General features: G+C 41.5%; 2 protein-coding genes across 2 annotated transcripts in view; one reads left to right on the forward strand and one right to left on the reverse strand.

Moving 5' to 3' along the window:
* Nucleotides 1-23518, reverse strand: part of LOC127451204 (glutamate receptor ionotropic, NMDA 2B-like) — a 116023-nt gene extending 92505 nt beyond the window's left edge. The window contains 2 exon segments of the mRNA XM_051715704.1: nucleotides 4295-4504; nucleotides 23440-23518. The gene's annotated coding sequence lies outside the window, so the exon portion shown is untranslated.
* LOC127451209 (heme-binding protein 1-like) lies at nucleotides 1349-23849 on the forward strand. Its single transcript, XM_051715712.1, has 4 exons — nucleotides 1349-1482; nucleotides 2429-2567; nucleotides 4326-4506; nucleotides 23383-23849. The coding sequence occupies exons 1-4, from the start codon at nucleotides 1405-1407 to the stop codon at nucleotides 23558-23560; spliced, it is 576 nt and encodes a 191-aa protein (XP_051571672.1). The 5' UTR covers nucleotides 1349-1404; the 3' UTR covers nucleotides 23561-23849.
* Nucleotides 23850-24547: the final 698 nt, after the last annotated feature.

Consider the following 24547-nt stretch of genomic DNA (forward strand, 5'->3'; position numbering starts at 1 on the left):
TCCAGGGTTGCTGGTATAATGCTCAGGATGTGGTCCTTGACGAGGCTCTCAAAACATTTAATGAGAACTGTCTCATAGTTTACACAGTGAGAGAAACTAGACATGGATTAAAAGGAAATGTTTAATAACAGTTTAGCTTTACAATGTTACAGTAGATGGCTTCAATTTAGATAAAATAGTTACAAATTAGAAATGTGGATGAAACCAGTATGTGTACTACCTGAGTGAAAGAGAATGGATGATAGAAAGAGTGAGAGAGGGTAGAGTCTAGGCCTGATGGCCTTTAACTGAGTCACCCAAGAGAAGAGTGAGAGGAAAAGGCAAACAATCTTGTTTTATCCTTCCCTTGACCTTGTGACCACAAACAGATATGATACGTTTAAACTGACCAATCACCACCTTTAACCCCTACTGTATTCAAGTTGCTACCATTTGCAGAGCCCGATACACAAACACCTCAGCCAGTAGTTTGATAAATCACTATATAGCAGTGGGAGTCAGATATCAGGCAGGACCAGAGCTGGATCTGGTGGGCTCTGGTAACCTCAGGATATCCTGAGGTTAAGTGAGGAGTTAATAATATTAAGAAGAGGTTGTGAGATTACAGGGAATACCTCTTTTAAGAGCTTAGTTGGTATTGGATCTAACATCATGTTGTTGATTTTTATGTTTTGATCAGTTTGTTTAGCTCTTCCAGTTCTATGACAGCAAAGGATTGCTGTTGCTCATGGGGAATAATATGAGACACTGTCTTCAGAGGTGCTATTGCAGATGATTGCATGATTATTTCAATTTTATCAGTAAAGAAATTCATGAAGTATTTTAACGTTTTTTAAAGTTTACGGATTGGCCCCATTCACTTCCATTGTACGTGCCTCACTGTAACCCAGATTTTTTATTTTTTTTAAATAAACCCTTCCATTGCAGTATAATTAACTGTGGTAATCAGCATTGTGCCACAACAAATGCAGTCGATTGAGCTGAATTTGTACTGATTCCTTTAATATTCATCATAAGTGTTTGCCTGCGAGAAGATGATGGGCTCCTCCAGCTGAATCTGAATGCCAAATGATGCCAAAAAAATCATATATTTGAACTATTCCTTTAAAAGAATTTGAGGGGAAAAATGGTCTCTGTGTATTTATTGTGAGTGGATGTGACATGTTTTATCTGCAGGGTTTAAACTCAACATACGCCTCTATTTATAGTTGTGTGTGTGTGTGTGTGTGTGTGTGTGTGTGTGTGTGTGTGTGTCACATCAGCGTTTGAGTGTTTATTATAATAAGAGAATGAAAAGGAATCACGGTAGACACTCATGCAGGAGGAGGAGACACACTCACACACACACACACACACACACACACACACACCTGACGGAGCAGCGGCTGCATTCTTTCATTCATCATGTTTGGAATGATTAAAAACTGGTTGTTTGGAGCCACTGAAGAAACTGAGTATAAATTACTGAGCACTGAGACCAAGGTAAGACACACAAACACAAACACACACACACACACACACACACACACACACACTCACACAAAACGGTTATTGAGTCTCAGCTGTATTATTTATTATTGAACTGCAGTGTTTGTACTCTTCACAACAGTGATCATGAAGTTAGAGAAAAATTGCATGTTTTGTTTTGCGTTTAATTTTAAAGATTCTTTTTGCATTGTGATCAATTTCATGACAATTAAGTAAAAATGAAATATTATTTATATGGTAAAAATACATGTTTAAATACAATTGTAAATGTACATCATGGGTGTGTTTAAGCTGATTTTATTCAAATAATTGTGTCTGAACAGGACAGTTTTCATTACAGCTTAAGATTTTTGCATTACAGTAAGAATTTGAGAGGAAAATGTGATTTATTGTGATGAAAATAATGTAAAATTATTGTTTTGATTACATTGTGATATTCTTCATGAAATTCATCTGTTTGCATGTAAAGCTTCATAAATGAGCACATGTATATTTGAAGATAAATCTCAGCTGAAATCACATATGGTCATGAGATCTGAGCCATTAAAACACACACACAATTAAACCTGACACTCAACACACATACACACAGGTCAAACACAACAGACACACAGCATGAACTAATTTAAGTGTGTGTGAGAGAGATACAGGGTTACACACGTCAAATTTGAATAATTTAACACATGAGCTAATATTAGCATAGCCGCATTAATTACAGTCAAACTCTGACACACAGACTGTTATTACACCTCACACACACTGATTATTAGTCTAGTGTGCTGTTTATTACAGAACAGGACTGCTGATTATGGGATGGAGTGTGTTTACTGTTGTGTATTCTTCATGTGTGTGTTTATGTGGCTGAAGGCGTTTATTCTGCTGGAACACAATGTGTCCTGATGAACTGACTCATACTGATCACACAACATCTCTCTCTCAGGATGGTGTCAGTTATGAGGTGCGTCGCTATGACGCCGCTAAGCATGTGTCGGTCAGTCTGGAGGGGCGGAGCTTCAATCAGGTATCAGGTGAACTGATGCGGAAGCTTCTCATGTACATGAGTGGCAGTAATGAACAAGGTGAGCCAATCAGAGCACTGCATTCATGCACTCAGCCAATCAGTGTGTCAGAAGCCAGTGAGCTGCAGAACTAAAGCAATGATGCTGCTGAATTTCTCAATCTGTTAGCATTAATTTTCATCGGAAACTACTGCAACTAGTGTTATTTAGTCTGAATAAATGGCTACTTTTAACCTTCCTATACTGTTCGGTCATTTTTACCGAAATTACATTTCCCGATGTAACAAAATGGTTTCCTTCATCTGAGAAGTACAAGACTTGGTGAATTTTCCTCCATTTGCCATCTGAACACTCACAAAAAAATTGGATGAGTCTAAGTGGTTGTTAAAAAAAATAAAATAAAAAAAACACTGTTTTTTCACACTTTAGCTGTTTCGCGGTCAAAATTGACCAACCATTAAAAATGAATGAGGACTAAAAAAAAATAAATACATTTTATTTGTCAAATACAATATATAGATCAGCCACAATGCAGAACAAATACACACAGAAATGAAGGAGCGATACTATAAATCATACAAGGTGCAAACCACACACACACAAACACACACTTACACAAACACACACACACACACAAAATCACACACAAACACACACACACATGAACTGGTGATGCTGTAACAGAGAGCAGTTTTTTTTTTATTTTGTCAAATAAAATCTATAAATCAGCCACAATGCAGAACACACACACACTTACACACACAGAAAAAAGAGCAAAGTCTGAGTCTTTTGTTTTATACACTAATTGAATTTCCACAGTCCCTTGCTGTTCATTTCTGTTTATTACTCTTTATTTTCTTGACACTATTATTAATTTCCTTTGAGTTTTTACATTTTCATGTTTGAATAAATGATTGGTAACAAAATTATTATGTTATGTATTCTTTTTGTAACACCATGATCAGGTTTGACTGTAAGCATAATGTGACATTATTGCAAAAACTGACACTTCAAAACTAAAACAAGTGCGTACTTTGACAAATAATAGATTGGTATTGTCTAAATATATATCCAAATGCATAACTTGTGATACATTTTTGAATGACTGCATAGAACACTGCATTTTTAACATTATAGACTTGTTAGTTTAGCTACATGCTAATGTCAGAATGAAAGGTTAAGGCTAATTAATACTCACTGAACATAAAATGTTGACGAAATGCAGTTTTTTGTTCTTTCGTAATGTTCGTTAGTTGATATTTCTCCTGTTTATGCCCATCTCTGAAATTGTTTAAAGAGCATTGATGATTGGTTAAAACTAACGGTTAAACACTGCGACTTCACCATCAACTAACTCATTTAGAAATGACGCTGCATGTAGTATAAATGCCGGCTTTGTTCACTTGGGTGCTTTAGTTCATCCAGGAGAAAAAAGTTTGGCTTCTTCTATAGGATAAATCTGGGTTTAGTCGACTCGTTTGTTCACGTACCGTATGTGAGTGACTGTTAATGAAGTCACTGCCTATAATAATATCATAACTATTTCCAAGTACTGAATATTTAATAATAGTAATAATAATAATCAATAAAAAAGCATTTAATTGATAAATAATATATCGCTCATCCACCATTTCACTTGTGCATTCTGGGATTGTAGTATCCATGAAGAGTACGTGAAGAATTTCCTCAAATGTTGTCTAAAACAAGGTATCTTAGAATGTACCATCATTGTGAAATGTATGTAATACGGATGTTTTCAGTATCATCTCAAATGTTTCTTTACTCACTGTGTATCTGTCATGTGATCATGTGTTCCAGGTGAGGTGATGAACACACCGATCCCCGTCATCTTTACTGTGTTTCCGCGTGATGACGGGACGTTAAACCGCCGTCTGGTTGCAGCACTTCGAATCCCGATGGGTTTCCAGATCAGTGCCCCCACTCCCTCCGACAGCACTATTAAGATCGAAGAACGTCCCGGAATCACAGTATATGCACTGTACATAAACACACACACACACACACAGTTTTATTGACATTAACACATAAATGTTGGGACGTTTCTAACTTCAGGCTGAGCTACTTTTCTAAACAAGTAATGGTGTACGGAGCGCTACATCACTGTTTGTAATGTCACAGTGTTGCACACACATCTGTTCTAGAATGAGACTGTTCTTTAATCAAACACATTCTATAATATCTCATATATGTCACACTGATCTCACAGTGAATTCAGCAAGAGTAGGTCGAAATTTCTTAATCTGAAATCGGTCTGTGTTTACTGAAATTCTGACCACTGAAGCATGAAGTGTTCTTGGGCGAATGGGCACATGTGACCTCCAGTTTTTAGGTGAATTGTCCACAGAGGGGCTCCAAAAGCGAGTTGTTTTTAGTTGTAAATAATGTAATACAGTGAAATGCATATTTTATGATCTCTACCCTCAAACCCTAAACATAAACCTAAGTGTCAGAGGAGTCTACAAATCTAATACGAGGAAAAATGGAACCTCTGAATTATGCTTGTCATTTTGTAATTAACATTTTTTATGAAATCTTACAATATAAAGAAAAGCAAAACATATATATATATATATATATATATATATATATATATATATATATATATATATATATATATATATATAAACAGACACACACAAAAAAAAAATATATATATATATATATATATAATCATTCTCACATAAAACAATACTACACTACTCTCTCCACGCCCCACCCGAGAGCCCTCCAAAAACTCCAAATACTTGCCCCATTTCTGGACAAACAAATCTAAGTCACCCTGTCTTCCCAAGGACACCTCCTCATAAGCCGCCACCCTCCCCATCTCCGTGTACCACTCCGGATATGGGGGCACACCAGCTGACCTCCAACCCCTCAAAATAACCTGCCTGCTGATCATCACAAAGGTCAGAACACAATTGTCTATATGACTGTCCCCCAGATCGATGACCGCCCCATCGCCCAGAACACAAAGTCTGGGACAAAATTAAACCCGAGTGCCTACTACATCACACACAAAACTCTGAACCTTCAACCAGAATTTCTGGATCTCAACACACCACAAAAAAACATGGGCCATGTCTCCATCCTCCGATTGGCATCACCAGCAGGTGGGTGTGTCTTTAAGACCAAGCCTATACAATCTAGCGGTGGTCCAATAAAATCTGTGCAAAATTTTGAATTGCATAAGATGCACCCTTGCATCTCTAGATGCAGACTTGAAGTTTTTAAGAATCCTAGCCCACACTCCCTCCTCCAGTACCCAGTTGAAATCTTTCACCCATAATCTCTTGAGAGAAGTTGAAGCTCCATCCCCCAGACTCTGAATTAACAGGGAGTAATACACTGATGCCTCATGACCTTTTCCAAAAGCAGTAATCACCACTCCCAGAGTATCTGCTGCTTTGGGGTGGTGGTGGGGGGGGGGGGGGTGCTACTCCCAAAAATAGTACAGAGTAGGTGGCACAGTTGTAAATACCTATAAAACTGAGATCTGGGGATCCCAAAATGTTGAACCAAATTTTCAAAGGATCTCAACACTCTACTCTCATATAGGTCACAGAGTGTATTAACCCCCCTCACAATCCAATCTGACCAGCAGAAAGGGGACTTACCAATACCAATACTCAATCTTGGGTTCTGCAATGTAATGATTTTTCCAATTAGCTCGAGGCAACATTTAAATAAATGTCAGATTTAAACATTCTGGACACTTTTGTCCATACCGAGTGTAAATGCGAAATAACGGGGTAACTTAACTTCTCCAATTAGTTTTCTTTGCAATGGCGAAATAGGGGCAAGAACTTCCTGTTCAATACAAAACCAGGGAGGGGCTCTCTCAGGTGGAAGCGACCAATGAGCCAAATGTCTGAGACTGAACGCATAGTTATAAAACAAAATCTTGGGTAGGCCTAGCCCACCTTTGTCAATCAGCCTTTGTAACTTATTGAAATGTAATCTGGGACGCTTACCATTCCAAATGAAGGACTTCACTATGCTATCAAATTGCCTGAAATAAGAGAGGGAGACATCTACAGGGAGAGATTGTAGCAGGTAGATACATTTTGGAATACAATTCATTTTAATAACATTAACCTTCCCAATCATCGATAAATGTAATGAAGCCCATCTGTGCACATCGCTCGAAAACCTTTTTATTAAAGGGTCGAAATTAACACTAACAAAATTAGACAAATTTGCTGGGAATAAAATCCCCAAATACTTAATTGTTTGGGCCACTGGAAGGCGCCCGGCTGGAAAGTCATTACTGGACAGTACGCTGTCAGAGCCAAAGCTTCGGATTTAGACCAATTGACTTTGTATCCTGAGAACTTGGAAAAGGAATTAATAATTCTGTGGAGGCAAGGCATAGATCTAGTAGGGTCAGAGACAAATAATAAAATATCATCTGCATAAAGCAGAAGCTTATGTGCCACGTCTCCCGCCATCACCCCTGGAAAATCATCCTCCTTTCTTGTCGTGGCTGCTAATGGGTGTCTATAAAGTAACTTAACCCAACCAATAAATGTACTCCCGAATCCGTACATTTCCAAAATCTTCCACTCTACCATATCAAACGCCTTTTCGTCATAAAGTGAGATGGCAATCGGAGAGTGATCATTTGCCACTGACCACATGATATTGATGAAACACCTAAAGTCATCAGAAGAGCTACGGCCCGTATAAACCCCACCTGATCTATATGTATAAGTCATAACTTTACTTAATCGGTCAGCCAAAATGTTTGACAAAATTTTTACATCTAGCTGGATCAGGCAAATTGGACGGTAACTTTTACACTCGCTTGGATCTTTGTCCTTTTTATGAATCAGACTGATCCAGGCTTGTGTCATGATTGGGGGAAGCTTTCCATTCTTTAATGATTCTGTATAAACTTCTAACAAAAGTGGAGCCAATTCTGTAGCATAAGATCTAAAAAATTCAGCGGCAAAACCATCTGGCCCCGGAGCCTTGCCTGTAGGTAAAGGCTTAATTACCTCATCAAGCTCCTCCAAGGTTATCTCAGAATCCAGATAATTTTTTTGCTCAGTCGTCAATTTAGGGAGTTCTAATGGTTCCACAAAATTTTGAATATCTTCATCAGTAGACAAAGATGTGGAACTATAAAGATCAAGATAGAACTCTTTAAAGGCATTATATTTTTTTATTTTTTTTATTTTATTTTTCCCCTTTTTCTCCCAATTTGGAATGCCCAATTTAAGTCCTCGTGATTGCATAGTGATTCACCTCAGTCCGGGTGGTGGAGGATGAATCCCAGTTGCCTCCCATATAAGACGCGCATCTTATCACGTGGCTTGTTGAGTGCGTTGCCACGGAGACATAGCACATGTGGAGGCTTCACGCCATCCACCGTGGCAATCACGCTCAACTCACCACGCACCCCACCGAGAAAGAACCACATTATAGTGACCACGAGGAGTTTACCCCATGTGACTCTACCCTCCCTAGCAACTGGACCAATTTGGTAGCTTAGGAGACATGGCTGGAGTCACACAGCATGCCCTGGGATTCGAACTAGCGAACTCCAGGGGTGGTAGCCAGCATATTTTACCACTGAGCTACCCAAGCCCTTTTAAAGGCATTATTAATATCAATGGCTGAGGTAAAAATTTCACCACCAGCAGATTTCACTGAGGAAATGGTAGAAAAAGACACTCTCTGCTTTAAATATCTAGCCAAAAGCTTCCCTGCTTTGTCCCCTGACTCAAAGTATGACTGTCTTGCCCTGAATAACCAAAACTCCACTTTCCGTGACAAAATAGTATTATATCTGTAATTCAATCGGGTCAATTCTCTGAGGCCATCAGACGACATTCGTCGCTTCAGCGCTGCCTCTGCCAACTCCACGAGTTCACGTACTTTGGATTTTTTGATGAATAAGGCATACTGTATGATCCGACCCCTAAGAACCGCCTTAAGTGCCTCCCAAGCCACGCCCACAGAGGATACTGAGGACCAGTTGGTCTCCATATAAACATTGATTTCAGTCTTTAACATTTGTTGGAAATCAGGATTTTGCAAAAGGGATACACTGAAGCACCAACTTTATGATTTATTTTTCTCCGTTTGTGGCAACACTTCTAAACTCACCAGGGCGTGATCTGAGACTAAGATGTTTCCAATTGAGCAATCCACTACAGACGAAATGAGGGACTTAGATATCTAAAAAAAAATCTATTCTAGAATAAATCTTATGGATTGATGAAAAAAATGTATAGTCCCTACCAGATGGGTTCAAAAGTCACCAAATATCTGTAAGACCAAGATTTTTACACATCCTGTGAAGCGTCAATGTTTCTCTAGGGGGCTTGCACACTTTTGCTTCGCTGTGATCAAGGACTGAGTCCATCAAAAGATTAAAGTCTCCTCCCAGTATTATATCATGAGGGGTGCCAGCGGCTTGCAACATCCCATCAAGATCAATAAAAAAGCCCTGATCATCAACGTTAGGTGCGTAAATATTAGCCAAAATCAACCTTTGCCCTTGAATTTCTGCTAAAACTATAATGATTCTCCCTAATTTATCTTTAATCTGTTTGAGACATTTGAATTGTAGATGTTTACTTATCAATGTAATGACTCCCCTGCTCTTACTTGAGCCAGCACTAAAGAAACATGTCCACCCCATATCTTCCCAAATTTTTCAGCTTCCTGCAGGGAAAGATGTGTTTCTTGAAGAAACAGTATATTACATTTCTTACGCTTAAAAAAAGAAATAACCTTCCTTCTTTTTATGGGGTGCCCCAACCCATTCACATTCCACTTGAAGAAAGATAGTACACTCATATTAACATTTGACATTTTGATAGAATAGAAAAAATAAATTGTGTGTAAAAAATACGATTATACAGACCACATTCCAACATTAGTGCAACAATCAAACCCTGAACCAAACAAAGAGAAAAAAGAAAAACATGCACATTAACCCCACGCACGACAGCGCCAACCGGCGTCAATGCCTCTAAACTCAAAAGGTCCGTGTACGCCTACGAGAGCCCCCACGACAACTTTGCCATCGGATTGCTCAAGTCCAGTGCTTCTGCACAAATTTTGTAAGGCAAAATTACATAACAGAAAATACTTTTTAAAACAAACCCCAGCCAACAGGCAGAATAAACACAAAGAACGTGTAGATTCATTCACAGAACTGTCTCGAAGCTGTGATCCTCCACAAAACAAATTCCAACCGATATAAAATCGTTCAGTTTCCTCAGACAGACAAACAAGTGTTCAGTGAGCCGGCTGTTTATGAGTGCAGCAGATGACGTAATCATTCCAATGTCCCGCAAAAATACTCCACAAAACAAACTCCAGCCAACAGGAGGCATAAGCACAAGGAACGATCAGATTCATCCACAACTGTCCCGAAGCAGTGTTATTCCACAAAACAAACTCCAGCCGCTATGTGGAACCAGCACTGTGAGCCGGGACTCTGTGAGCTCGCTCAATTTCCAGTTTATGGCCTGTAATGTCGAGCAGACTCGGGAAGAACTCATCTAGGAATTTCACCATATCTCTGCCTTCTTCATGCTCAGGAATTCCAACAATCCGTACGTTATTTCTTAGGCTCCTATTTTCGAGATTCTCCAGATAATCAATCCATTTCTCAACATCTGTCACTCTTGTAATCAACACAGAGAATTTTGTTTCCATCGCTGTTATTGATCAACATATTACAGCGAGATCCTCCAAGTCAGCAACAACCTTCGTCAGCATCACAAACATGTTGGACAGTTGACACTGAATATCCCCAGTCGCGCCATCCAAATCAAGTCCCCGGTCTGCAGGCCCGTCAGAGGTTTCATCTTGAGCACGTAAATGTCTTTTTATATCTCCAGAGCCCGAGGATTTTTAATTCTTTGCCATGTTTACCTCAAAGAACAAATATGTAACTGGGTGTATCGAATCTCACCGGATTATAACATGAAAATAATTAAAAAACTAGCAAAGTGCGCAGAGCTCGTCGCTCACACATCTGCTCCTCGCATGGCATCACTGAATCATGCTTGTCATTGATTTTGCGAACTCGATTTCTTCCTGATTTCCTCATGGAAACAAAAAAGCATCAAACTAACACAACACTCAAGGTAAACACATTTAAATTGATGCAAAGATGTCTGATGGGAGATATAATTTGACAGAATGGGGTCGATTTTAGGGTACTGGAACATTCGGTAACAACATGTCTATTCTCATGTGATCATGTAGCTTTGGGAAGTTTGATGAACAGGTAAAAAAAACCTGATTCACTGAGTCCCTGTATGACTTTTCTTCAAATATGTTTTTGACTAGGTGTTTTATGCTAGTTTTATTGGTTGTATTTAGTGTTCATTTAGTGTAGTCTTTTTACAAAAACAACTGCTTAGAAAGCGCCTGAGCTGCTGTTTAGAAATGACAGCTTGGTCTGTTTCTCAGCAAGAAGCTGTAATGGTGACATAAGACAGTATTTTTACTAGGGATGCAGCGATACCACTTTTTCTCTTCCAATCCGATTCTGATATATGAAATCTCAATATTGGCCGATCCCGATCTGATACCAGTGTTGTTGTTTTTTTGCATAATCAGTTTAGAATATCTTTACCTCACTGTGGAACTAATTGGGGGTACACTTTTATATGTAAAGAAACACAAACCTCTAACTACACATTATTTTAAAATAAATATACTGTATGTGTATTAAGAAAAACTTTATTGTTAACTAGTCTACTGGATAATGTAGCAGCAAAATCAACAGTAATTCCAGTTTAAGTCTTCAGTACAAAAGAAGACAGTTTTTTAACTTGTATCTGGACTTTTTTTGTTTTGTTTCTCAATTTAGTTGAGATATCTGTCCACTTTTCAGTCACACAGTTACTGTATTTTTTGGAACCCATTCAACTTATTACTATTTTATTTATTTTTTCTCCCCTTTTTCTCCCCAATTTGGAATGCCCAATTCCCAATGCGCTCTAAGTCCTCGTGGTGGCGTATTGACTCAATCCAGGTGGTGGAGGATGAATCTCAGCTGCCTCCGCGTCTGAGACCGTCAATCCGCGCATCTTATCACGTGGCTTGTTGAGTGCATTACCGCAGAGACATAGCACATGTGGTTCACAGAGAGCGAGAACCACATTATAGCGACCACGAGGAGGTTACCCCATGTGACTCTACCCTCCCTAGCAACCGGGCCAATTTGGTTGCTTAGGAGACCTGGCTGGAGTCACTCAGCACGCCCTGGATTCGAAGTCACTACTCCAGGGGAGATAGTCAGCATCAATACTCGCTGAGATACCCAGCCCCCGCCATTCAACTTATTATTATTATTATTGACTTTTAAAATGTTTAAATACAACAGTAATATATTTCAGTCGTGCACCTTTAACTTGAGAACCTTCTAGCTTTTATTTTGACAATCGGAAGACTGGTCGTTTGCATAAACTGCCATTAAGACTTTGTCTAACAAATAGTCTGAATAGCTAAAGACATCATAGAAAGCCTGTTGCATAAAACAAGCTCACAGTTGTGTATAGAAAGACAGGCTAATTCGCATTGCATTGTGGGAAATGTAAGACACTGAACAGCTTAAAAAAATGGCCGACAGTGGACACTCAATACAGTTTTCATTCGCTGAAAATATTTGCTTATTAGAGGAATATATTGCTTCAAAATTTATTCTAATGAACACATTTAGTGATTTTAACCTAAATAATATTAAAAAAAACACAAGAGATTTTGTTAACATCGTAGAAGTCAAAGTCTCATCTCAAGTCTCCACTGGCTCAGACGATCTAAGATTTTATGCAACTGACCGAAAAAGACCAACATTTTAGACGACTAACTAGTAAGAATAGTCTAAAATAAAATGATGCAGCCGGCCCCAGGAAGTCCTGTATGTGTCTGTATGTGGGCGATTTCACAGTAGTTTAATTCGCTTCTTATTCAAATTCTGGTCAAATGCTCCTCCGGTGCCAGTTCTAAATGCATATTATAAGTCAACCGATCTATGGACCCTTTTCACAGACCTGTTATGATGCGTTTCCGTCTTCTTTAACAACGTAAATGTAGCAAACTTTTTTATATTTCCAATTTTATAACATTGTACTTTGTATTATATTACCCTGGAATAAGTCAAATAAAAAATCAGTTCCCACAGCTTCGATGAGTCTTCTAACACATCAGCTGAGGGAGTGACAGAAAATTTGACCTGTTTCTCTCTTCTTACTGTTGTTATCCAGCATCCTATTTTATTATCTTCTTTTGCAAAGCTGAAGTGTAATCGTTGATTTTTTTCTTTTGCTGTTAGAATAAACAGGTGAGCAAAAATGTAATTTGCCATGGTCCCCCATTCACTGCCATTCAAGTTTATCCAACTATGACGATTTCCGGTTTGCGGCACACGGATGTGTGAAAAGGGTTTATTGAGCATCTACATCTGAGATGTTGTTTGTGAGTAGTGCTCAAATATGAAAATAGCTGCAATCGCCTCACCACCTTGCACATGTTATGTATGTGTGTCAACACATTAGCGCCATTCACTAAAACGCACTGCGCATGCATACTGTATAATTACTTATTAAACGCAGCTTTTTGTGATTCTCAAAGTTATCGCATGTCTTCAAGCGGCTCAGAGCAGTGTTATTATAGTTTGGATTTTTAATTTAGTTTTTATTTCTATTTTATATCAATCTGTCATTCCAGTTTAGTTTTAGTTTTCGTTAGTTTTCACAGTTTGTCTGTTAGTTTTTAGTTTTCGTATTTTTCAAGTATTTAGTGGTGTAATTTAAAAAGTCTAACATCATTACATTTCTCAGGGCAGTCTTGTTGTTACCTCTATCTATTTGTATTATCGTGTTTAATTTGGATTGTAAATGTTGCAAATGTTATAACACAGGGTCAATGTGAGTAAAGCCAAGAAATGTACAATTTCCAAAAGTGTTCTAGTTTGCCCAAAACTAAAACTAAACTAAAACTGAAATGAACTCGAGATCATTTTTATTTTTATTTTTAGTTCTGGAGTTAAGAAAAAGTATTTTAGTTTAATTTTATTTATTTAAATAATTTCAGATTTTATTTTTATTTTAGTTAACAAAAATGGTTTTAGTTTTTATTTTAGTTCTGGTTAATTATAATAACACTGGCTCAGAGTCATATGAACTACTTTAATAGTGCTTTTATGGTTTTTTATGTAATTTTTGGAGCTTGACAGTAACGAACATGACTTACACACAGTATTGGATTTGGATCGAGCTCGTCGGACTAATACTCAATCTGTCTTGAAACTTCAGTATCGGAGCCAATAGCGATCCAGGTATCGAATCAGTGCATCCCTATTTTTTACACAGAAGAACATTTTAATTATCTGAGAAATGTCAAGAGGTTACTGTGGTGTAAGCAGAATCGTTGAGTCCGGATCACTGAATTATTGAAAATTAATAAACATCTGAGGCGGGGGCTGGGTATCTCAGTGAGTATTGACGCTGACTATCACCTCTGGAGTCGTGAGTTCGAATCCAGGGCGTGATGAGTGACTCCAGACAGGTCTCCTAAGCAACCAAATTGGCCCGGTTGCTAGGGAGGGTAGAGTCACATGGGGTAACCTCCTCGTGGTCGTGATTAGTGGTTCTTGCTCTCAATGGGGCGTGTGGTAAGTTGTGTGTTGATCGTGGAGAGTAGCATGAGCCTCCACATGCTGTGAGTCTCCGCGGTGTCATGCACAACGAGTCACGTGATAAGATGCGCGGATTGACGGTCTCAGAAGCGGAGGCAACTGAGACTTGTCCTCCACCACCCAGATTGAGGTGAGTAACCGCACCACCACGAGGACCTACTAAGTAGTGGGAATTGGGCATTCCAAATTGGGAGAAAAGGGGATAAAATAAATAAATAATAAATAATAAATAAACACCTGAGGTGCAGGGTTCATTGTGAATTATCATTAGATAACTTGAATGCATTTTTATATGCATTATAAACATATACAGTACTGTAGTTTGGGCCTATTATTGAATTTGCATTTATGGCACCTCTGTGCCACATTAAAAAAACCTGTGTATTAAATTAACTTCTAATTTGTTATATCTGCTCTGTTGAAATCTAAAATCATTTAATCCTTTGGTAACAAGCTGCTGAGGACAGTAAATGCAAAAAGTATGTCTTTGCTTATTTCTAAATATTTCTTCCTCAAAATTACTAAAATAATTGTAAAAGAAACATTAAGAGGAAACTGTTCGTGTTTATGATCTCTTTGCTGTAAGTACTGTAAGTTTATGAGTTATTAGTTTATTCTGGGCAATTGTCTTTATTTGTTCATTTTTTTTAAAAATGTCTTGCTTAGTCCTTGAAAACAAAAAAGTCCTTGAAAATCCTGGAATTTTTATTCTGAATTATCGATATGAACACTGGAGGTGGCCACATTATCATCACGGGTGTGCGTTAATTCTCAATAATTCAACGGTCAGGACACAATTATTTCTTATTTAATACTGTTACCCTAATAGAGCTGTTCAGTCATGACGTCAGTTTGTAGACGAACCTAGAATGCTAATTCAAAATGGTTTTTTAGAATAGAAATGTATAAATTATGAGTGAAATTGGATCTGTGGTGCTAACAGTGGTGGAAAGATTACTGATTTTTATTACTTAAGTAAAAGTACTGCTACTGAAGAAATTATTAACTTGAGTACAAGTAGAAGTACTGAGAAATGTTATGACTCAAGTAAGAGTAAATAAGTAGTTTGCCGAAAAACTACTCAAGTAATTACATTACAAGTTACTTTATGAAAATTATATATAGTATATACGCTTCCATTTTTAGAACACAAAGACATTTTTGTTCTTGAAAGAAATTGATGATTCACTAAGGATGCATTAAATTGATCAAAAATACTCAAAATCATTAATGCTAAATATTATTACGGTTTGAAATAATTTTGCATATAATTTGTTCTTTACCCGTGATGGCAAACATATACTGTGTCACCTGTTCCTTACAAAAGCATTCTAAAGTGCTAATTTGGTACTTAAGAAAATGTTCTTATTATTAGAACAATTGAAAATGGTTGCGCTACTATTGCGGAAATCACAATACAGTGGGGTTTTTCCCCATTTGCAGAGGTATTGATATCTTACAAGTTGTTTTACACTTCCAAGTAACATTTTAGTTTTAAAAATAGGCAAATAGAAACACATTTCTCCTGAAATTCTATTTTCTCCTAAAGTCTATTGATTTACAGAGATGAAGGCTATTCCATGCATTACTGTTTTGAAAAAAATTATGGAGCAAACTGTTATCAACTCCTACAACTGAATAAAATAAGACAAAAATAAACACTTCACACAGTGTTTAGTGAGGGATATGATTGACTCAAACACTAATAATGGTTGTTCTGTATATGTATTATTGTATTACAGTAGTAATAATAAAGTCTTAATTATCATTATGGTTATTTAACATATTGAGATATTATTATTCAGTAAATTGTAGCATTTGGTTACATTATGTTTTGTGATTTCTCATACCTTCTTTATATAACATCCATCCCTTACACACTTTTGGCCTCTAGCGGGTGAGACAGGGCAGGGTAATGCAGTACAGCACCATGAGCGAGCTCATTACCCTCTAGCAGGGGTGTAGATTCCAGGGGGGATGGGGGGGAGGTAACCCCCACCAACAATCAAAACAAGCAAGTACAACCCCCCCAATATTTATACAATGATCAGTGGAAACATGTACATTTTTCACACTGTAACCCCCCCAATGTTCAAGCCAAATCTACGCCCTTACCCACTAGGACAGTTTATTTTGAACAAGAGGGGCGAATGGTTACAGAATTTAACGCTGGAGTACAATACTGAACTGATGCGGATTGATAGAAGCGGAGAACCCGTCTGTGCGTATGATGGTGTGAGGAACCGGACGGAGGGAAAACAGTCATGTTCAGTGGTCAAAAGAAGATTGCAATGTATGTAATTGTAACTATATCAGATATTATTAATAAAACACGGGAACTCGTTGCGTGGCCATTTTTTACCTCCATATTTTGAATTTCGGGGATATTTTTGTCAATTTCTGTGGCATTTTTGCCCCGAGTCCCTGTTAATTTCCAACACTATTGGCATTGTATCTTTTTAAGGTATATAAAAAGTTTGTTTTAGACTTATAGTAGCAAGTAAATAAGATATCCCCACATATATGTCAAACTACATTGTGTTCATGTTTGACACAGTTAAAACATTGACAAATGAAGTTTGATCAGTGGTTAAACGTGTTCAGACGGTTCCCTCATACCTGAATGAATGGCTCTTTATATGCAGAAAATCACAGTATTACAGTTCTTGTATAGTGACGGGGCAGAAAGTGTTGGAGAAGCGAGAGAAGAGAGGACACCGGCAGCAGTTTATGAGAGCTGCTGTGCTCATGATGATGAACCCTGCGGGCTTCCATCGTGCCGCGCACAACACATTTTAGTTTATAAACAGATTTAGCACTTATAACTTTCTTCTTCCCAAATATTCAGAAATATCATGTATTTTTTGTACTTTGTAATTGTGTTGAAAAATAACTGTAGTGAAGTTGAATACGTCATTTTTAATCAACTCAAGTAAAAGTAAAATTACTATCATTTATTTATACTTAAAGTAGAAAAATGTACCTGAGTACTGTAACGAGAGTAGTTGTAATCCGTTACTTTCCACCTCTGGGTGCTAATTATTTGAAGAGACTTTTCATGTTTTGTTCTAGAACATAAATTACATGCAGTCAGACTAACCAGAATCCCCGCTAGGGACCGCTAGTGTCCATTACAGAGAATTTTAATGTTATCCCACCTTTACTTGAAAACGAATTACATGCGACTCCCCTTTAGAATCTCCAAGAATTTGTTATAAAAGTCATTACTTTATAAGTTAAGTTATTGATACATCGTAAATTATAGGCTAAATGTAAAAGAATAACATTTACTTACACAACTTCTTGCTGGTGTGAAGATGAAGTGATGAAGAGCTCAAGTTAAAATGCTTTGTTCCCTATCTGTCACTCACTCGACGTTGGTGTCGATGTAGTGACACTAGGGGTCACTCTTGGGAGCCCGAGACACCTCTGGTCTTTCATAAAAGGCCAATGAAAATTGCCGAGTGGTATTTGCACGCCACTCCCCCGAACATACGGGTATAAAAGGAGCTGGTATGCAACCACTCATTCAGATTTTCTCTTCGGAGTCGAACGGTCATGCTCTTTGAGCTGAATTCTCACGACTGTTCATTCACCTCTGCTGGATCTGACAGCGCATTTCAGCGGCTTCTCCCTCCTCTGCACTGGTGCACTGCAGAGAACGCCCCTGGGCGCTTCGGCAGAAAAACTAGAGAGTATATCTTCTGAAAGAGCGTTTTTTCTCCTCTAAAAGAGTATATATTTCTCTAAAAGAGCGCACACACGGAACACCTTTTTAAAGACGCGTCTTTCTAAAGATGCCTTTCCGTTCGTGTGTTATTCCTGGTTGCGGTCGTTTTCTCTCAACTTCAGATGGTCATGATCGCTGTCTTTCGTGTCTGGGCGCAACCCACACGGAGGCAGCGTTTATGAATGGTTCATGTTCTCACTGCAAGAACATGACCATGGCAACGTTGTGGTCGCGGCTTGCTTTCGTAAGGTAGCAGGCCACCCCAGCGGCTCCCCGCCTCGGTCCTCCTACCTACGGGTATGAGGTCAGCACGGCTAGCACTGGGGGCGATTTGGGGACCTCAATGGGATCGCCTCCGCCGGGTATCTGCCCCAATCGGGCTTCCGGATGAATTCGCCGGCTCGTCGCACGGCGAGTCTGGCTTCTTGTTCGAGGCCCGCGAAGATGATGAGCTCTCGAGCGCAGCATCGGAGAGCGGGCTTGTCCAGTCGGATGCAGAAGCCTCAGCTGGGCTTCCCCCTTCGGGGACGGTCACCTCTAGCGTCAGAACCCTCCGCTCTCCCCTGAACCCTCGCAGCTTGATGATTGGTTTCTGGGCTCGCGGCGCCGCTCAAACCAGCCGCGCCCCGCTCCAGTGCTATTCTTCCCAGAGGTGCATGAGGAGTTGATGAAGTCGTGGGAGGCACCTTTTACTGCCCGACCCCGACTCCGCAGTTCCCCTGCTCTCACTACCCTCGATGGCGGGGCGGCCAGGGGCTATACGGCGATTCCCCCAGTGGATAAGGTGCTCACGGTACACTTATGCCCGCAGAGCGCCGCCACCTGGCGTGGACGCCCTAAGCTCCTGTCCAAGCCCTGTAGGCTCACATCGTCCCTGACGGCTAAGGCCTACAGTGCTGCTGGACAAGCTGCCTCTGCCCTGCACGCCATGGCTCTCCTGCAGGTCCACCAAGCCAAGGCACTGAAAGAACTGCACGAGGGTAGTTCCACCCCAGATTTGATGCAGGAACTGTGCTCAGCGACCGACCTCGCCCTCCGGGCGACGAAGGTCACGGCGTGGTCTCTCGGGCGGACGATGGCCACACCAGTGGTCCAGGAGCACCACCTGTGGCTCAACCTGGTCGAGATGGGCGAGGCCGACAAGACACGGTTCCTTGCTGCCCCCATTTCCCAGGCGGGCCTATTCGGCGACACCGTTGAGGACTTTGCCCAGCAGTTCTCGACAGTAAAGCAGCAGACAGAAGCAATCCGGCACATCCTGTCCCGGCGTGGCTCAAGACCCCACACCCCATCTGCTCGTCGCCAAGGGCGTCCCCCTGCGGTGACTGCACCGGCTCCGCCGCAGCCCGCCCCTCCGGCCCGGCCCCAGCGTGGAGCCAACGCCACCCATCTCACAGCCGGCACCGAAGAACCCACGGAGGTCCTCGAAGCGCCCCTGAGACGGGCAACCCAGGGACGAGGGAACCCACTCACGTGGAGCTGGTAGAAAGACCACTCCATCCCCCAGTGGAGGGCCGGGTGGAAAATCTTTTGTTGTCTTTTTGTTTGATTTCGCCGCACGCCCAAGTGGCTGCGGTACCCAACAGTTCAGCAAAAGAGCGGCTTCCTTCCTCCCTGGGTCACATACCCGGTGTGTACGGTCGTCACCACGACTACCGTCCACGGGCTTTATCTTGCAGGATTGGCGCTCCAGCGGTGCCCTTTCTGCCCCTGAGCGCCCAGCTGTGGCACAAATCCACCCCCGATGTGACAGCCTCCACGGCTCGCGAGGACAGGCCTCTTCCTCCCCCGTCCCAGGCTGTTCCGGGGGTGGTCACAAGGAGCCAGGTAAGTGCTTCGATGTCCCTAGACTCAGCATGGCCACGACGTGCTGTGGCACCTCGCGCTCCACCCCGCCGCGAGGCCCCATCTGCCGGTACGTCCGACGACGTTGTCCCCTTGGTCCCCCTTGCAAGGAATTTGGATGCATGGCTTGTGCTTCCCAATCCATCGCGGAGGTTGATCCAGACCATCCAACTCGGCTACGCAATTCAGTTCGCCAGGCGCCCGCCCAGGTTCAGCGGTATTCACTTCACCTTGGTCAAGGGCGAAAATGCTGTTACCCTGCGAGCGGAGATCGCTACCCTCCTACGGAAGGGCGCGATAGAACCTGTCCCTCCAGCGGAGATGAAGAAAGGGTTTTACAGCCCCTACTTCATCGTACCGAAAAAAGGCGGTGGGTTGCGGCCAATCTTGGACCTGCAAGTACTGAACCGGGCTTTACACAGACTCCCGTTCAAGAAGACAGCACGGCAGCGGTAGCATATGTCAACCACCAAGGCGGTCTGTGCTCCCGCTGTATGTCAAAACTCGCCCGCCGTCTCCTCCTCCGGAGTCAGCAGCACCTCAAGTCGCTGCGAGCCACTCATATCCCGGCAACCTCAACACTACAGCGGATGCACTGGCATGGCAGGTTTCCCTCAGGGGAGAGTGGAGACTCCACCCTCAGGTGGTCCAGCTGATTTGGAGTCGATTCGGTTGGGCACAGGCGGACCTGTTCGCCTCCCAAGAATCCTCCCACTGCCCACTCTGGTACGCCCTCACCGAGGCTCCCCTCGGCATAGATGTGCTGGCACACAGCTGGCCCCCTGGCATTTGCAAATACGTGTTTCCCCCAGTGAGCCTGCTTGGTCAGGGAGGATGAGGAGCAGGTCGTCCTGGTAGCACCCTACTGGCCCACCCAGACGTGGTTCTCGGACCTCACGCTCCTCGCGACAGCTCCCACCTGGCAAATTCCCCTGAGGAAGGACCTTCTTTCTCAGGGACGGGGCACCCTCTGGCACCCGGGCCCAGACCTCTGGAATCTCCATGTCTGGTCCCTGGACGGGACGCAGAAGACCTAAGTGGCCTACCACCCGCGGTGGTAGACATGATCACTCAGGCTAGGGCCCCCTCTACGAGGCGCCTGTATGCCTTTAAGTGGCATCTATTTGCTAAGTGGTGTTCTTCTCGACACGAAGACCCCCAGAGATGTGCAGTAGGATCAGTGCTTTCCTTCCTGCAGGAGAGGTTGGAAGGGAGGCTGTCCCCTTCCACCTTGAAGGTGTACGTTGCTGCCATAGCAGCACACCACGACGCAGTTGACGGTAAGTCCTTAGGGAAGCACGACCTGATCATCAGGTTCCTAAGAGGTGCCAGGAGGCTGAATCCCTCCAGACCGCCCCTCGTTCCCTCATGGGATCTCTCCGTAGTTCTTCAGGGCCTACAGAGAGCCCCCTTTGAGCCTTTGCAGTCAATCGAGCTTAAGGCACTCTCCCTGGAGACTGCCCTCCTGACTGCGCTCACTTCCATCAAGAGGGTAGGTGACCTGCAAGCGTTCTCTGTCAGCAAAACGTGCCTGGAGTTCGGTCCGGTCTATTCTCACGTGATCCTGAGACCCCGACCGGGCTATGTGCCCAAGGTTCCCACCACTCCTTTTAGGGACCAGGTGGTGAACCTGCAAGCGCTGCCCCAGGAGGAGGCAGACCCAGTCCTGGCGTTGCTGTGTCCGGTGCGCGCTTTGCGCATCTATTTGGATCACACGCAGTGCTTTAGACTCTCTGAGCAGCTCTTTGTCTGCTTTGGTGCACAGTGGAAAGGAAGCGCTGTCTCCAAGCAGAGGATCGCCCACTGGCTTGTTGACACCATATCTATGGCATATCTCGCCCAAAACATGCCGCCCCCGGTAGGGCTACGAGCCCATTCTACCCGTGGTGTAGCGGCTTCTTGGGCCCTGGCCAGAGGTGCCTCTCTAACAGACATTTGCAGAGCAGCGGGCTGGGCAACACCCAACACCTTTGCAAGGTTCTACAACCTCTGGGTGGAACCGGTTTTGTCCCAGGTAGTGGCACGCAACTTAAGCGGATAAGCCCGGGATAGCCGGCCAGGTGTATCGCTTGCACATAGCGCCTTCCACCTCCTTTTGAGCTGAAGACATGCGCTGTTAATTCCCAGTAGTATTCACAAAACTTGTTCCTGGTTGACTTCCTCCGAGCCCTGTGGCAGTCGAGTTTTCGGAGAGACTCACTGCCGGCCCAGTACACGCGCTAATTAAGAGCCCAGTTCTGGGGTAGGTGCTCCGCATGTGGTGGTTCCCTGTAAGGCTAACCCCATGCGGTCTAGATCTTCCGCTAATTCATTTCCCTGCTGGCAAACAGCGTCTTCCTTGGGCAGAGCCCCTCTGCCCCAGTCTCCATGTTGTAGTAACTCCTCCCCCATTGGGCAGGATCTACCTTGAAGGCTCTCCACATGGTTGGAAAGACCATGTGACATATTCTTCCACTTAAATATCCCCCCCTCTCTTGGGGCGAGGCGTGGTCTCCGCGGTGTCCTCCCCTTGGGAGGGACACCCCCCGACTAGCGGCCCAGTTGGATAATCCCCCTTCTTTTTTAGGGAGTGGAAAAAGAGAAGGGGAAAAGAGGCCACGACTGGGTTAAGCCTGTCTCTATCTTTGGGTAGTCGACTTGTCCCCAAAAAGGACCGTTCGACACTCATAACTGTGTTGGGGGAGGTTACGTGTCAACCTGGTGTGCTGGCTATGAGGCACACAGCAAGTCTGCCCACCACACACCGCCAGTTCACGTAACACAGTTCAGCCTTGTGGCGTTTTGTATAGGGACCCCTAGTGTCACTACATCAACACCAACGTCGAGTGAGTGACAGATAGGGAACGTCATGGTTACTGGTGTAACCTCCGTTCCCTGATGGAGGGAACGAGACGTTGGTCCCTCCTGCCACAACGCTGAACTACCCAAGAGTGACCCCTAGTGTCACTACATCGACACCAACGTCTCGTTCCCTCCATCAGGGAATGGAGGTTACACCAGTAACCATGACGTTTCTAGTTTTAAGAAAATAAATTATCAGAAAGTGTATATCAGTGTATGTAGACTATATTAGACACAGGGGCACATCTTATTTTGTGATTTGATTATACTGACCTGTACTGTACGGCGGTATTATCATCTATTCACCATTTTTGGCTTTTATTTAAGAGTTTTTCATGTCCAAACCGCTTTTTCTGCGGGCATGTTTTAGGTTTGATATTCGGTGAATATTCACCTATGCTGCGTAAGGAACCATCTGAAAAGTCCATTGAATAAAGTGTGATGAAACATTAGATGACAAATATGGTCAAAGTGGGTTAGTGGCGCCCCGTAGTGCCAATGCTGGTTTGCAGCTGGAGAAGTGGGTGTTTAACTTTAGCAACACACACAGTCTGTGTTCAGAACTGCATTATTGCTATAGTTGCGTGTTTTGATAGTCAGTTTGTAACTGATGAACTGTCTGCTGGTTTTATGTCATGTTTGCAATAGTATTTGTACTATTTCTGCAGTCTATAAAAATGGTAAAAATAGTAAGAATAGTATGTTAGTATGTTGTGAACTCACTCATTGTGATATATAATTGTGTTTTGTGTGTTTGTCTCCCTCTGCAGGCAGTTCAGTGGTTTTGCAGGTGAGAGTGAGTTCCGCGCGGAAGCGTCCCGCCTCACCTGTACACTGGGAGACTCCGCCCCCTTCCAGCGCAAACAATATCTCTGCTGCACCTACGATCCATTAATCAAACCTTACGGACGCCGCAATGAAGTGTGGTTTCTGCAGGAGGAGCCCTGAGACACACAAACACATGACTATAAAATATTTAATTTACCGTTTTTAAATTTGTATTTTTTTTTCATTTCATTTCCATGTGTTTTACTATGACATAATTTTAGTACCATGTCAAAATAAATAAAAATAAGAATAAAGAATAAAGTCATAGAATTACGAGAATAAAGTCAAAGTTTCAAAAATAAAGTTGTAGCATTACGAGAATGAAGTCGTAATATTTTGAGAATAAAGTCAAAATTACGAGAATAAAGTCATGTATCGTGTGAATAAAGTAGAAATATTTCAAAAGAAAAAAAATCACAATATTATGTGATAATATAATCACATAATTTTGACTATTCTCAAAATATTACGACTTTAATCTCATAATGCTACGATTTTATTCTCGTAATTTTTACTTTATTCTCAAAATATTACGACTTTAATCTCAAAATGCTACGTTTTTATTCTCATAATTTATACTTTATTCTCAAAATATATGACTTTATTCTCATAATTTTGACTTTATTCTCAAAATATTACGACTTTAATCTCGTAAGGCTACGATTTTATTCTTGTAATTTTGACTATATTCTCAAAATTTTTATTTTTATTTATTTTTTTTTTACATGGCACTAAAACACTGTCATATTTTACAGACCAGAAAATCACAATTTTTGAAATTACCTATATTGTCAACTAATTGTTAACTAACTAATTTGATTGTCATCAAATAAAGTCGTAATATACAATTTTAATCTCATAATGCTACGACTTTTTTCTTGTAATTTTGACTTTCTTGTCAAAATATTAACTAACTAATTTGATTGTCATCAAATTATTACGACTTTATTCTCATAATTTTGACTTTATTCTCAAATTATTAACTAACTAATTTGATTGTCATCAAAATATTACGACTTTATTCTCATAATTTTGACTTTATTCTCAAAATATTACAACTTTTATCTCATAATGCTACGATTTTATTCTCAAAATATTATGACTTTA

This window comes from Myxocyprinus asiaticus, chromosome 14 (assembly GCF_019703515.2).
Source record: "Myxocyprinus asiaticus isolate MX2 ecotype Aquarium Trade chromosome 14, UBuf_Myxa_2, whole genome shotgun sequence".
In the NCBI taxonomy this organism is placed as follows: Eukaryota; Metazoa; Chordata; class Actinopteri; order Cypriniformes; family Catostomidae; genus Myxocyprinus; species Myxocyprinus asiaticus.